This window comes from Protomyctophum bolini, assembly GCF_963924005.1.
Source record: "Protomyctophum bolini genome assembly, chromosome: 13".
Taxonomy (NCBI): Eukaryota; Metazoa; Chordata; class Actinopteri; order Myctophiformes; family Myctophidae; genus Protomyctophum; species Protomyctophum bolini.
The window spans coordinates 39,653,963-39,668,327 of NC_137874.1; the positions used below are offsets into that span (position 1 = coordinate 39,653,963).

Below are 14,365 nucleotides of genomic sequence, written 5' to 3' on the forward strand. Positions count from 1 at the left end.
CTTCACAGAGTCAGCAGTATAAGCAGGTCCTTGGACTCCCCACTCTTCACAGAGTCAGCAGTATAAGCAGGTCCTTGGACTCCCCACTCTTCAGAGTCAGCAGTATAAGCAGGTCCTTGGACTCCCCACTCTTCAGAGTCAGCAGTATAAGCAGGTCCTTGGACTCCCCACTCTTCAGAGTCAGCAGTATAAGCAGGTCCTTGGACTCCCCACTCTTCAGAGTCAGCAGTATAAGCAGGTCCTTGGACTCCCCACTCTTCAGAGTCAGCAGTATAAGCAGGTCCTTGGACTCCCCACTCTTCAGAGTCAGCAGTATAAGCAGGTCCTTGGACTCCCCACTCTTCAGAGTCAGCAGTATAAGCAGGTCCTTGGACTCCCCACTCTTCAGAGTCAGCAGTATAAGCAGGTCCTTGGACTCCCCACTCTTCAGAGTCAGCAGTATAAGCAGGTCCTTGGACTCCCCACTCTTCAGAGTCAGCAGTATAAGCAGGTCCTTGGACTCCCCACTCTTCAGAGTCAGCAGTATAAGCAGGTCCTTGGACTCCCCACTCTTCAGAGTCAGCAGTATAAGCAGGTCCTTGGACTCCCCACTCTTCACAGAGTCAGCAGTATGAGCAGCTCCTTGGACTCCCCACTCTTCAGCAGTATAAGCAGGTCCTTGGACTCCCCTCTCTTCAGAGTCAGCAGTATAAGCAGGTCCTTGGACTCCCCACTCTTCAGAGTCAGCAGTATAAGCAGGTCCTTGGACTCCCCACTCTTCCCGGTAAAAGGTCTCCAGTCGTCTCCAATGAATTCCCAGGACAGGATCATGTCCATTGATCTCATTATTGGATGGAGGGTCCATTGATCCGAGAGTCTTAAATCATTCATAACAACGTTACCGAGTTTCACTCTAAACGCGCAGCCTCTAGTCAGAGTATACTTATCATTTACCTTCCTATATGCATCTTCAAACTTAAGGCCAAGTGATATGTTTGGTTTAAAACAGAACGTGCTTGATTTAAAAGGTTTAAAGCATTATATTGTGATAGTATAATCATTGCCATAGACTAGTGTTTGAGTCTCCCTATGTTTCCAGCTCTTGAATATACAAAATGTTCAGCAGTGTTGTTTTCGTCGACTAAAACGAAGACGAAAAATGTTCGTCGACTACCTTTTCCCACTGACGGAAACTAAATGGAAGCTAAATAAAAACCAAGACTAAATATACTGACAATTTAGTCAACAAATAAAAACTAGACTAAAATGTTAGGAAGGGACTAGTGGATTTTACACTTGGTTGCATGCTGAAAATAGACTATCTCACAACGCGTTGCGCTGCGACGCGTTGTGGGATTGTAGATCGACTGAATCAAGGCCCGCCAAAATAAATGTTGTTCGACCAAATCAACTGTAGTTTTAGTTGTACAGTAGTTGACTAAAATCTTATATTTAGTCGACTAAAACTAGACTAACACTAAAACTTTCCAGGTGACTAAAATGTGACTAAAACTAAATGAAAACTATTCAAGAGACTATGACTAAAACTAAAATAAAATCATGCTGCCAAAAACAACACTGATGTTCAGGTAGGTGACAAAATTTCAGCCAATCAGGAGAGAGTACCCATGCATGTATCAGCGTCATCCATCCATCCATCCTTCAACCGCTTATCCGTAGTCGGGTCGCGGGGGCAACATCTCCACCAGAGTGCTCCAGACTTCCCTCTCCAGAGCAACATCAGTGACTTCCTCCTGGGGGATCCCGAGACGTTCCAAGGCCAGTTGGTCAATGTACAGTATGTACAGTATCAGATTATTTCTTTTGAATAGTGTTCCAGTTCTGATGTTGTCTGCTCATGTCATCACTTACAATTCCACTTGTTTAATCCGTTATGAGTTCTGAGTTCTCTCTCCTGATTGGATAAAAATCGGTATGCTTGAACTGAAAATACATTTTTATGTCTAGTAAAAACCCTGGAGAGACATTGAGACTCCTGCTAACAGAACAAGCAAGCGAGTACTATATTTGACACTTATTTTAACCAAAGAAAATCACTTACCCTGCGTTTAAAATAGTGCATGCTGTAAATGGTTGCGTGTGAGATAGATGCATAAGTGCATGGGAGGATTTCGTTTCAGCTTCATGGCTTTACTAAAGCTTTGGGAACAAATCACTCTTATACTGTACACCCCCCTTTAAAGTGCTCTGTATATCGTCGCTGTAGGGCAGAAACCTTGAATCTCCATAATCAACTTTGTATGTTGTTTTTCTTAATTAACAGTCTGACTGCGGGACATAGAGATCACAATCCCCATTCCACTGCCTCGTTTTCCCACAAACCCTTTGAAGAACCACCGTCGTTCCACCTTTAAGTGGTGTGATCCTCTGCGGTCGTGTGACACAAATAATCCAAATTTGCCGATCAACGGCAAAGAGCGGAGGAGGGACGCTCCCATTGCGCGCCACCATAGCCTGCATGCATCGGGCATCTGGTTAGGATGCCTCTCGGGCGTCACTCTCCCTAGGGAGGTCCTCGAGGCACGTCCCACTGTGGGAGGAGACCCCCAGGGGCATCTGGTTAGGACGACTCTTGGGCGTTTCCCCAGGGAGGTCCTCGAGGCACGTCCCACTGTGGGAGGAGACCCCCAGGGGCAGTTGGAGGAATCACATCGACTCACTGGCCTTGGAACGTCTCGGGATCCCCCCCAGGAGGAAGTCACTAATGTCGCTCTGCAGAGGGAAGTCTGGAGCTCTCTGGTGGAGCTGTTGCCCCCGCGACCCGACTACGGATAAGCGGTTGAAGATGGACGGATGGATGGTGTGCGATAGTTGAATTTGTCCCGTTTGCATTTAATATCATGTTTATCGCTTGTCTTTTACCTGGTTAAATACATCAAGGACATGATGACAACAAACATGGATTTGTCTGACTGTATTGTATTGCTACTGTATGTGTATAAGGAGGAGGAGGAGGAGGAGGAGGAGGAGGGGGAGGGGGAGGGGGAGGGGGAGGGGGAGGAGGAGGAGGGGGAGGGGGAGGAGGAGGAGGAGGAGGGGGAGGGGGAGGAGGAAGCCTCGAGCAACACAACAATGAATGATCATAATGAGTCCCTAACAGAGCAAGCAGTGTACTAGTGTACTGCTAGTGTACTACTAGTGTACTACTAGTCGGTAATACTCCATCCAGAGTAGTACAGACAGTGACACTTCATAGAATAGATGGTGCTGCTGGGGTTTAAGAAGAGGAAGAGACAGGAAAGATGAAAATATGAAATAAACTACAGTAAACATAAACAAACACAATCTGAGAGATCTACAGTACAGTAAGAAGAGCATGACTGTGTTGTTGAAGCGTCTGTCTGTCTGTCTGTCTGTCTGTCTCTGTGTGTCTGTCTGTCTGTCTGTCTGTCTGTCTGTCTGACTGACTCTATGGATCGTATTTTGCGTGTCTTAAGTACCAGGTCTTATTCCCTAACTTGAGTAAACTAAAGACCTGGAGGCGTGATCAATGCTCTCTGGCCACTCAGAATAGCCAAAGAGCATTGATCACGCCTCCAGGTCTTTAGTTTACTCAAGTTAGGGAATAAGACCTGGTACTTAAGACACGCAAAATACAGCCCTATGTGTCTGTCTGTCTGTCTGTCTGTCAACCATAGACTGTAAAAAATATGGACAAAGCGTTCCGCGGGTCTAACGTGAACGTAAAATGAAGCCTGTCAGTCCTTGCAATGGAAGTCGCCATCTTTCTAGATCCGTTTTGGCCCAGTTCAGGCCAGCTGGCCCATTGGCTGGCCCAGACAACGAGGCGGGACTTCCCCCTTCTTCTTCGTTGGTTTTTATTTTGACTCGAGTGGGTGGGGGATCCCGTTCATAGACTGTAACGGTAGCCACGCCCCTCAGAACATGCGCAACTTTATGGTAATTTTTTAAATAAATGGGACCATAATTTTCCAAAAAGAATATTATGACATTAGAAATGAGACTTTAAACTAGTGACTGGAAGCAAAAAGTATTCATGACCATGTTTAGGTCTAGGTGAAGTTGGGCCCAAATACATGGACTTCTATGGGGCTATGGGTTTTTTTGAGCCCAATGAGAGCGCCACAACAGGCCATTATATGAACTTTCATTTCCTTAGTGGCTTCACAAAATATCCGTCTGACTGCCCCCCTGCTGTCAACGCACTTGCAATTAGCAATATTTTGGGTGCTTTATATCAGTGGAGTGAGTGGACCCAGTTTGCCCCGGGACCCCCCAAAAAAAAAAGAATAACAGATCTACAAGCTCAGCTTGTAGATCGGCTATTTTCACTATTTCTTAAACATTATTTTTTTTATAATTTATGGAATTACTCATAAAAACACCTCATACTATAATAAAGGACCGCCATGGAAACAAGCTGTACGCTTTTTGTGCGTTATCCTTTTGATTACGGTGGCTCAGATGTACAGTATGTTACATGAGTAATAAATATATCAATCAATCAATCAACCAACAACAAACTATGTTATATCCCAAGTCTATAGAGTGTCACAGTCCCGCCCCCTACCAGGGCCCAGGAAATGATTCCCCGTTCATGTTCCTAGACATTTCAAAAAGTATTTATTTAAAGACCTTTTAAGCCTCGTACAAAAGCCAACTGGAGTTGTGACAAATCATGACAACAAACGGGCGAAGTTTTTCTTCTTTGTAATTATTTGTTTGGTCCAAAATATTGTGTTTGTTGTCATGATTTGTCACAACTCCAGTTGGCTTCGTACGACGCTCATAATGTCTTTAGATAAATACCTTTTGAAATGTCTATGAGGAAAATGCATTGGGAATTATTTCCAGGGCCTGGCGTCGACATGAAAGGGGGCGGGACTGCGACGCTCTATGCGGTGTGGGCTTTCATCTGATCTTCAGTGTCTGGGAGCAGTGATGTAGCCTGGCATGGTAGCCTGCGAGGTAGCCTGGCACGGCCTGGCTTAATATCACTGCCTAGATATCGGTCTGGAACTTCACACCACTATCAGTGTTGACTTCGTCGACTAAAACTAAGACGGAAAATGTTCGTCGACTACCTGTCTTGTCTACTGACGAACTAACTAAATGGAAACTAAATGAAAACTAAGCTATGATGACTAAAACTAAGACTAAATATACTGACAATTTCGTCAACAAATACAACCTAGACTAAAATGTTAGGAAGGAACTAGTGGACAAGAGATCCAGTATAAGTCATTTTACAATTAGTTGCATGCTGAAAATAGACAATCTACAAGCTCACAACGTGTCGCGCTGCGACACGTTGTGAGCTTGTAGATTGCCTATTGGTAGATTGGCTATTTTTAGCAAGTGAAAAAAACCTCATTACGACAGCATCAAGGCCCACCAAAATACATTTTAGTCTACTAAATCAACTATAGATTCAGTCGTGCTGAATCTATCACAACACTGACTACCATCACTGCGTAGATATTAGTGTGGAACTTCAGTGTGGAAGATTTATTTCCAGGGGGGGGGCGGTTACAAACGAGCCCACTGTGATTAGAGGGGCTCTGGGGTGAGAGACAACTTTGGGGTGATGGAAAGGTAATTCAAACTGAGGAGTGAGTCTCCCCAGTGGTCAGATCAGATTAGTCTGGTTTCCAGGCTATAGCGGCGAGGCACTGCATCTCAAAGTGCTTCTCTGTGGTTGTGCTGCGCATAGAAATCAGAGGAACAGTCAAAAGAAAGGTCGTCAGAGCAAACGGAATGAATTAAAATATTATAAAGTAGCCAAATAAATACATAAAACATCATAAGGGCCTACACAAGATGACCAACAGTTTAACTGCATATAAGCCGCGTTCCACGCTATTTAATCCATTGTCTCCCCCGGCTAAATATAATACGCTAAACCCGCTATTTGTTTCTATGCGTTTAATTCGCCGTTTTGTAATAATTTAAAAAGAACTAGCGGATTTGTCGCGGACCTGGTGGAGAGGCGGACGCGTTATGATGACGCAACCGGAAATCAACCAACCAACCGCCGGCTTGCAAGGGCTTCTGGGAAACTGAGTCCGATGCAGAAGAGTATCTCTGGTAAATAGTTGTGGATACCTAGTAAGACTTTTAAAAGGCAGGAAATACATGAGGGCCAGGTGTGTGTGCGTGTGTGTGTGTGTGTGTGTGTGTGTGTGTGTGTGTGTGTGTGTGTGTGTGTGTGTGCGCGCGCGCATGTGTGCGTGCGTAGTATGCGTGCGTGTGTCAGCTACAGTAACCCATGATTAATAGCACTAGTGTGCGCTCGCAATTACCTTGTGCAAATGTGTTAACAGGACAAACAATAAAGTGATCTTTCAAAGGAACCTAATTTAACACGAGGCCGACACTGAGAAACGAGCCAGACCCCCCCCCCCCCACACCCGTTAAAGAAGAGCAAATATTGAAGTTGATAAAAAAGGTTTTTGCCGTGGCTAAATGGAATCAGAGGCAGAACTCTGAAGAAGATTCTCAGTACTATAGAGCAGTGCCCATGGGGCTGCTGGCCTATACTTGAAACGATGCAAGTTGGAAATGCATGCCCCCACACACCCAGATATTATGTCTTTGTCCCTTGTATGCCCATATGGAGTTCTTTGTCAGGCATGCCCAAATATGTATATGCCAGACGTCAGAACAGGCCAGCTCCATTATATGGCTCCATTACCCAGGGCAGGGGCCCTGTCCAGATGCCAGGCAAAAGAGGGCTTTTTGGGGCGGTACCAGGGGTATTGGGCAGACCCCTGCCCAGTGTCAGGGGTATTGGGCAGACCCCTGCCCAGTGTCAGGGGTATTGGGCAGACCCCCTGCCCAGTGTCAGGGGTATTGGGCAGACCCCTGCCGAGTACCAGGGGTATTGGGCAGACCCCTGCCCAGTGTCAGGGGTATTGGGCAGACCCCTGCCCAGTGTCAGGGGTATTGGGCAGACCCCTGCCCAGTGTCAGGGGTATTGGGCAGACCCCTGCCCAGTGTCAGGGGTATTGGGCAGACCCCTGCCCAGTGTCAGGGGTATTGGGCAGACCCCTGCCCAGTGTCAGGGGTATTGGGCAGACCCCTGCCCAGTGTCAGGGGTATTGGGCAGACCCCTGCCCAGTGTCAGAGGGGTATTGGGCAGACCCCTGCCCAGTACCAGGGGTATTGGGCAGACCCCTGCCCCAGTACCAGGGGTATTGGGGAGTGACGTCTGTCTGGACCCTACAGGGGTGCAGTGTGCTTTGGCATTGGCACATGCCTAGCCTTCCTGTATACAAGCAGGTATAGGACATTATTTATACTGAATGTATCTATAATATATTTGATGTTTTATATTGTATGTACCAAGCATCCCAGAGAGGATGTGATCTATGTGTTGTCGAATATAGAATCGGCCTTGTGCATGATGTATAATTCACTTATTAGGATGTACACATTATTATAACTCAATTAACCATAGAGTGACGCAAACATGTCGGACTAATTGGCCCCATGCACACACACACACACACACACACACACACACACACACACACACACACACACATGCATACACACACACACACAACACACACACACACGCACACACACAAACAAACACCTGCAGTCACATGCCCGAAATGTCATCCTATTCCTAGTAAACTGACTTCAACTCCGTTTACTTTTGTTTAAATGTGACTCCTTAGCAACTAATAAAGATTCTTGCTGAGTAATATACAACGCATCCTCAGGCCTTCTTCTTTTCAACGATTCTACACAGGTCTGACTTGACTACTGACTACAGACAGTGAACCACTGCCATGCAGTGGGCCTAAATCCCCTCACCTGTGCAATTCCCAGCCTCTGCCTCAGCAAATTGATTGCCATGCATGGCAACCCCACACCTGACAATTATTGATTAGCCTACTTAACCAGTCCCCTTTTCAGTCAGTCAGTCAGTCAGTCAGTCAGTCAGCCAGTCAAATTGCCCTGTTCAGACACAGGCAGATACAGAGATCTCCATCTCCATGTGGGACACTCACACACAGACCGTTAAACAGACAGACGGGTATTGGGGAGTGACGTCTGACGTCGAGACCCTGTAGGGGTGCTCCCGGTCAGTGTATTGGGGAGTGACGTCTGACGTCGAGACCCTGTAGGGGTGCTCCCGGTCAGTGTGTGTCTGTTGGCATTGGCACATGCCTAGCCTTCCTGTCCAAGAGGGGCTGACTTGGCTACAGACAGTGAACAACAGGCTCTGAGGAAGGAAGGAAGGATGGAGGGGGGTTAACATGTGATGGTCCATCTATCTATCTATCGGAGACTGAATGATCACCCACCAGAATGTGGAATGCCCTCTCTCTCACACACACACACACACACACACACACACACACACACACACACACACGCACACGCACACGCACACGCACACGCACACGCATCCATTATTAGATCAATGATGTGTAAACACTGGCTTCTCTCAGACTACAGGGGAGGTAAATGTATAGAAACATCTATCAGGAGACCGACCGCTAAGGGCAGGTAAATGTAACACTGCCATCTTCATTTTTCCTCCTTTGTACATTAGTGTTTTATGGATGGCATGTCTTAATGTGTTAATGTGTTATGCCATGTTGATGGATTGAATACATGCTGTATACGACCACAATGGAAACAAGTCTTAATGCCGTAATGTCATACTCCATGTAGCCTATACCACATGCTGTTTACAATACCGAAAAAGAAGGTATTCAATCAATCAATCAATCAAAGAGACAGCAAAGGAGTAATTGGTACTGCATGTGACGGTCATTCTGTGATCATCAATCTTCTCATTTGTTGGTTCCAAATTCTGATCATATACTGTCTCACAAAAGAGTGAGACAGATAGACAGGGAAAAACAGCAGATCTACAAGCTCATAGCGCGCCACCGAGTGGCGCGCTATGAGCTTGTAGGTATGCTATTTTTGAAACATCAAATTACGACTGACATAGAAACATAGCTTTTTCAGAAAACTGTCAGGATGTAGAAGACATTTATAGAATCTGATCTCAGGTCAGAATGGGTTAAAGCATCAGAGCCAGGGGGGATTAGATTACTAACAGAAAACATTAACCCATCATGTCATGCTTTAGCTATTGAAAAATAGCAGATCTACCAGCTCATAGCGCGCCACCGAGTGGCGCGCTACGAGCTTGTAGGTCTGCTATTTTTGAAGAATCGAAGAGCGACTGACATAGAAGACATTTTTTTAGAATCTGATCTCAGGTCAGAACAGGTTAATTAGAAGTAGCCTACTAGAGGCACGCTGCGTCGCTGCCCAAGTGACGTCACTCATGCGACTCCTCCATATCTCTCGCTGTCACTCAAAGTGACTACTGGCCAATCACAGCGCATCTTATCCGGGACTTAATGACTTATGTTACGCATGTGGAAGCTGCTCATTGAAGGCAAATGCTTTCTTTGCAAGGAATCTCGGGATAAAATTGTGCCTTCAATAATGTGACACGCGCCTCAGAGCCGGAAAGGGCCTCTACGTTTACCTCTCCCCCCCCAAAAGTGTCCAAACAGTATCACCTGCTTTATGTTACAGTAAGTACACCCACTCACTCCTCCAAAAGGGGGATGGAGGTACACAAGCACCACAACCACCTGATACCCAGGCTAGTACAGACCTTGAATAGAAGAACCATCAATAACACATTTAGGCCTGACAAAAAATGTCTTCTAAATGATGACAGTTTTCTGAAAAGCCTCATGTTTCTGTAATCAGTGGTTGCTCAATATTTCATGTCAAGGACCCCAAAAAAAGGATATGTAATAATTATAGGCCACCAACCGACCCCCTATCTGAAAATATGTTGTTCCATGCAGGGACCTCTCAGAAGCAAAAGATTTGAGTTAAAAAAAACGTTCACTCTGAAAGAATATAATGTACACATTCAAAGACTTGAGCCACTTTTTCAACGTTTTTTTCAAAAAATAGCAGACCTATACAAGCTCGTAGCGCGGCACTCGGTGCCGCGCTACGAGCTTGTAGATCTGCTATTTTTCAATAGCCAAAGTGCCAAATAAAAACGGGTTTCCGCCCAGAATGGGATAAATAGACCAAAACAGCAGCATATGCAGGCCAGGGGTTTATGATGCCTGACTTGTGCGCTGGCATACTGCCCTGTGTCTCTCTCTCTCTCTCTCTCTCTCTCTCTCTCTATGGGTGATAAATGATACCAAAGTGGCCCTGAGCATTATATCCCTAGCATCCCCCCCCCCCCCCAAGGTCAAACGCAGATCTGTGCAATTTGCTTGGCGGGTTCCGTTGTACAGTAATGTTGCCTGCAGGAATAATAAGGAGGAGGCATGATGCAGGCCTTGGTGATCCCAGGGTGCTAACCGTTGCCATGAGTCATATGGATGATGGGATGGTGGGGGTATAAGTCTACCAAATATAGGTTACCCTCCTGCCACACAGAAGAATCGTCATGGCTCTATAGAGATGATTCATTCGCCCGCCTGGCCGTCTCTATAGATAGAGCTACAGTCCAAGGCTTCTGGAATCTGTGCGACACTATGTTTTTATATTTTATTTAACCTTTATTTAACCAGTAAAAACCACATTGAGACTGAAGTCTCTTTTACAAGTGTGAACTGGCCAGAACAATTAGGCAAAATAAGTGACACAACTCTGCCAGTAACAAAAAAATACACAACAAAAAAACAGGACAGACATACAATGCTCATAAATACAGTACCTACTACCGAAGAAGCTTAAGGTGAGAACAGGAATGTGACCAATAAGGACTAAAAAACTAAGCAACGGAAATTGCTAGTTGGCTAAAAAGCAAGCAGACAGTTGCTATACGTCAAAGCAGGAGCAATGTATGGACTATAAAGGCTACTATCTACGAATGTGTGGGGAAAAGCGACATGCTTCCAAAGGTTATAGTAGTGGTTTGAAGCTGTTCGTCCCTGCCTCCTCCGTGTGTATATAAATGGCCTTTGGAAATAGGCCATGCAACATTTAGGGCTATCGGCGTGAAAGATCAGCCATGCAGGGATCTAAATAATTACAACTGGAGGGCGTACAGTAGGCTACACGTATATGCAAATGAAGCAGGAAGCCTGATTAAGATTGTTATCGTCATCAGCATCCATCCAGGTGCTTACAGTATCAAGCAGTGTTGGAGAGAGAGGGTTGAAAAGTAACAGCCTATGTGTATATTTGACCAAATTACACTCACAGTATAATTGCACTCCTCCTGAATGAATATATAGGATTAATGTGATCATTATAATATTTCTACAGACAGAGGCCTTTCTCTCCAACCACTTTCACTTCCCTTTAAGCTGTATGAACTGGCTTTCATCCGTCATTTCATAGGCAAAAATTGTAAAAAAAATATATATAATAATAATCGAAATGAATTGCAGATCTACAAGCTCAGAAGGCATTGTGCTGCAACACCCCGTGGGCTTGTAGATCTGCTTTTCCCCCCTTATTTTTTATTTTTTTAAACTGGGAAAGCATCTCATCTTTCTGTGTACATTTCGGATTGTTGTTTTGGTTGGTTGGCTATTCAAGAACAGAAGATGTAGGCTACAAAGATCACTCACAGCGCTGCAAGCTAGCTTATTGTGCATCTTTAAAGTGAGACTGATTCAGAGAAGGGATTTGTAAATTGTACAGTAGCATATATCGGCCCCCGCAGTCTTGGTTATAAAGACTGGAAGAAGAATAGAGCTTAAATTGGCTACAATTAATGAACCAATAGCCTCGATACAAGACCCGTCATGATGACCGTCTTGTTGTGAACCAAGCGATCACAACCGATGCATCAGACATGACAAGTCAACATGCACACATTTACAGTAAGCTACAGATAATAGTCCGTCCAATAGTCCGCTTTCGGGACTCCCTTGGTTACCGCGACGTCCCAAATACAGAAAAGGCAACCATGCACGGCGGGTCCCAAATGAAGGGGCTATCCTAGCCGGTCCACCGTCCACCATATACGGCTGGATCAGCTCCGCTGCTAACCTAAACCTAAACGCTCCACCACCAACGGTCCCTGTATTAGCCTACCTTGCAGCCGAACATCAGCGACAGGGTCCGGTTGCTGCAGATGACCTTACACTGACACATGACGGGCGACAGACACTTGAGGTTCCTGACGGCCACGGGCAGAGACGACATATGGATGGGCGCTCCGGTGCACACAGCAGCGGACCACCACCACCACAGCGAGCTGGCGGTCCGTCAGTCCGCAGGCTATAGAGCCACGACCAGGCGAGGAAAGGAGAGGAGAGGAGGAGGGCGAACGTCGCGATGCTGCCGGTTGGTTTCGTGTTTGAATTAAACCGGTGTGTAGGCCGGTGATGATGATGATAATGATCTTAAATGGATACAGCTGCTCTAGTATAGTGCCGCTGCATGCGGGCAGCGACGCGTGCTTGTTGTTGTGATCAGAAAGAGGATGTTAACTTTCGGTTCCAGCTAATCCAGAATGATAGGTTTATAATATTAATGAAGGCTCCGGATGTTTTGTCAAGTTTCCATGATCAGCAGCAGAGCAGAATGAATGAAGGCACATGGCTGCTGTTGGGAGCGACGCTACGCGGACAGAGTCTCCTCCATGTTCCATTAGAAGATCACCATTCATGCTTTAACCTAGCGTCTCTCCCCCCCCCCCCAATCTCTCTCTCTCTCTCTCTCTCTCTCTCTCTCTCTCACTCACTCATAGGCTACTACACATGGTTATATAATAATGCACACACACACACCACCACAGCACTGACAAAATACTGTAGCAAATGTATTTACAGTAAATACCATATTGATTATTGAATAAACTATAGCTCCATACAGTAGGCTACCCTACCCTACACTACAGCACACAAAAGCGAGGCTAGAGTGTGATTATTGCGCCCCCTCCCGTACTGGCAGAGAATAGCAAGAACTATCTATGGTCCTGAAACGTCTGCCTGCCCTGCCTGCCTTGCCTGCCTTGCCTGCCTGCCCTGCCTGTCTTGCCTGCCAGCCTGCCTGCCTGCCTGCCTGCCCTGCCTGTCTTGCCTGCCTGCCCTGCCTGTCTTGCCTGCCTGCCTGCCTGCCTGCCTGCCTGCCTGCCTTGCCTGCCTGCCTGCCTGCCTTGCCTGCCTGCCTTGCCTGCCTGCCTGCCTGCCTGCCTGCCTGCCTGCCTGCCTGCCTGCTTGCCCTGCCCTGCCTTGCCTGCCTAACTGCCTGCCTGCCTGCCTTGCCTGCCTGCCTGCCTGCCTGCCTGCCTGCCTGCCGGCTACACAATGTCTGAATGAATGTGTCTACCTTGCAAATTGAACGGGAAGAGGAGATGGAACGCATACAATATTCATAAACACAACCGATTGCAAAGTCATCATCCATCTTTCAGAATTAAACAACGTCACCTTGTTCAATTAATCCCTTATGAAGTACGCTCATGAATATTATATGACCTACAGGATGTATGTGTGTCTCTCATTCACTCAAACACGCGTGTACACACACACACACACACACACACACACACACAGAGGATGGCAGTGGTTCAGGAGGTAGAGTGGTGGGTGAACGGCCTTCTAGCCCTGCGGACCCCCATTTGAAGAGATATGCCAGGGACCCCCATAAGAGAAGATTTTTACAGCTCTAACACCCCCCAGTTTGACATGCGTTAGTCAACGGACCCCCCATTTAATGGCATTTCTATCTCTGGGACCCCCAATTTATATTGTAATGTAATCAATGTTAATTTAACTCTGAGAGTTAACACGTTAGGGTCCATTTGGTTCCAAACTATCATTTAGCTGGGGACCCCCTGGAACTCCCTCAAGGACCCCTGGGGGTCCCCGGACCCCAATGCTCCTAGTACAACCCCCCCCCCCCCCCCCCCCCCCCCCTCCACACACACACACACACACACGCACACACACACCCCACCCCCAGCAGGAAGTGGTTAGGTGTTCGGAACATAGTTTGCCCTTTAACCAAAAATGAATGATAACAGGTGATAACTATGATTAATGAGAACAGATAACAGGTCTAATTAACCATATGAACCCCAGCGTCCCAAAAGACTTCCAGAAGGAGTAAGTGACACTAACAGGAGACTAAAATAAAACAAACCAGGGCCATATACAAGCCTATAGTATACTGTATGTACAGTACAGCATGCATAAACAGCAGTGTCTCAATCTGCAACAGCGATGGATACGCAACAGATAGATGAGAGAAACAGTCCAGCAAAAAGACTATACTGTGCCTTAAGTAGCCGTTGTTGATAGATAAATCACCTTCAGGTTGATCAACCATCGGTGGTCAATCACAATGTTCTATCAACAATGACCACTGTAGCAATACATCATCCCTTACATAGCATCTAATGTCAACTATATTAATATGCAGCAGCTTG

The 14,365-nt window shown here is 46.2% G+C and overlaps 2 protein-coding genes across 3 annotated transcripts in view; one reads left to right on the forward strand and one right to left on the reverse strand.

Moving 5' to 3' along the window:
• LOC308327307 (disks large homolog 4-like) overlaps nucleotides 1-12,135 on the reverse strand; it is a gene marked incomplete at both ends in the record, with an annotated part of 132,924 nt that extends 120,789 nt beyond the window's left edge. Inside the window, one exon of the mRNA XM_080780626.1 lies at nucleotides 12,025-12,135. Coding sequence (XP_080636752.1) covers nucleotides 12,025-12,135 — 111 coding nt within the window. The remainder of the gene's footprint in view (nucleotides 1-12,024) is intronic.
• Nucleotides 1-14,365, forward strand: part of zbtb20 (zinc finger and BTB domain containing 20) — a 480,443-nt gene that overhangs the window by 185,097 nt on the left and 280,981 nt on the right. The window lies entirely within an intron of this gene.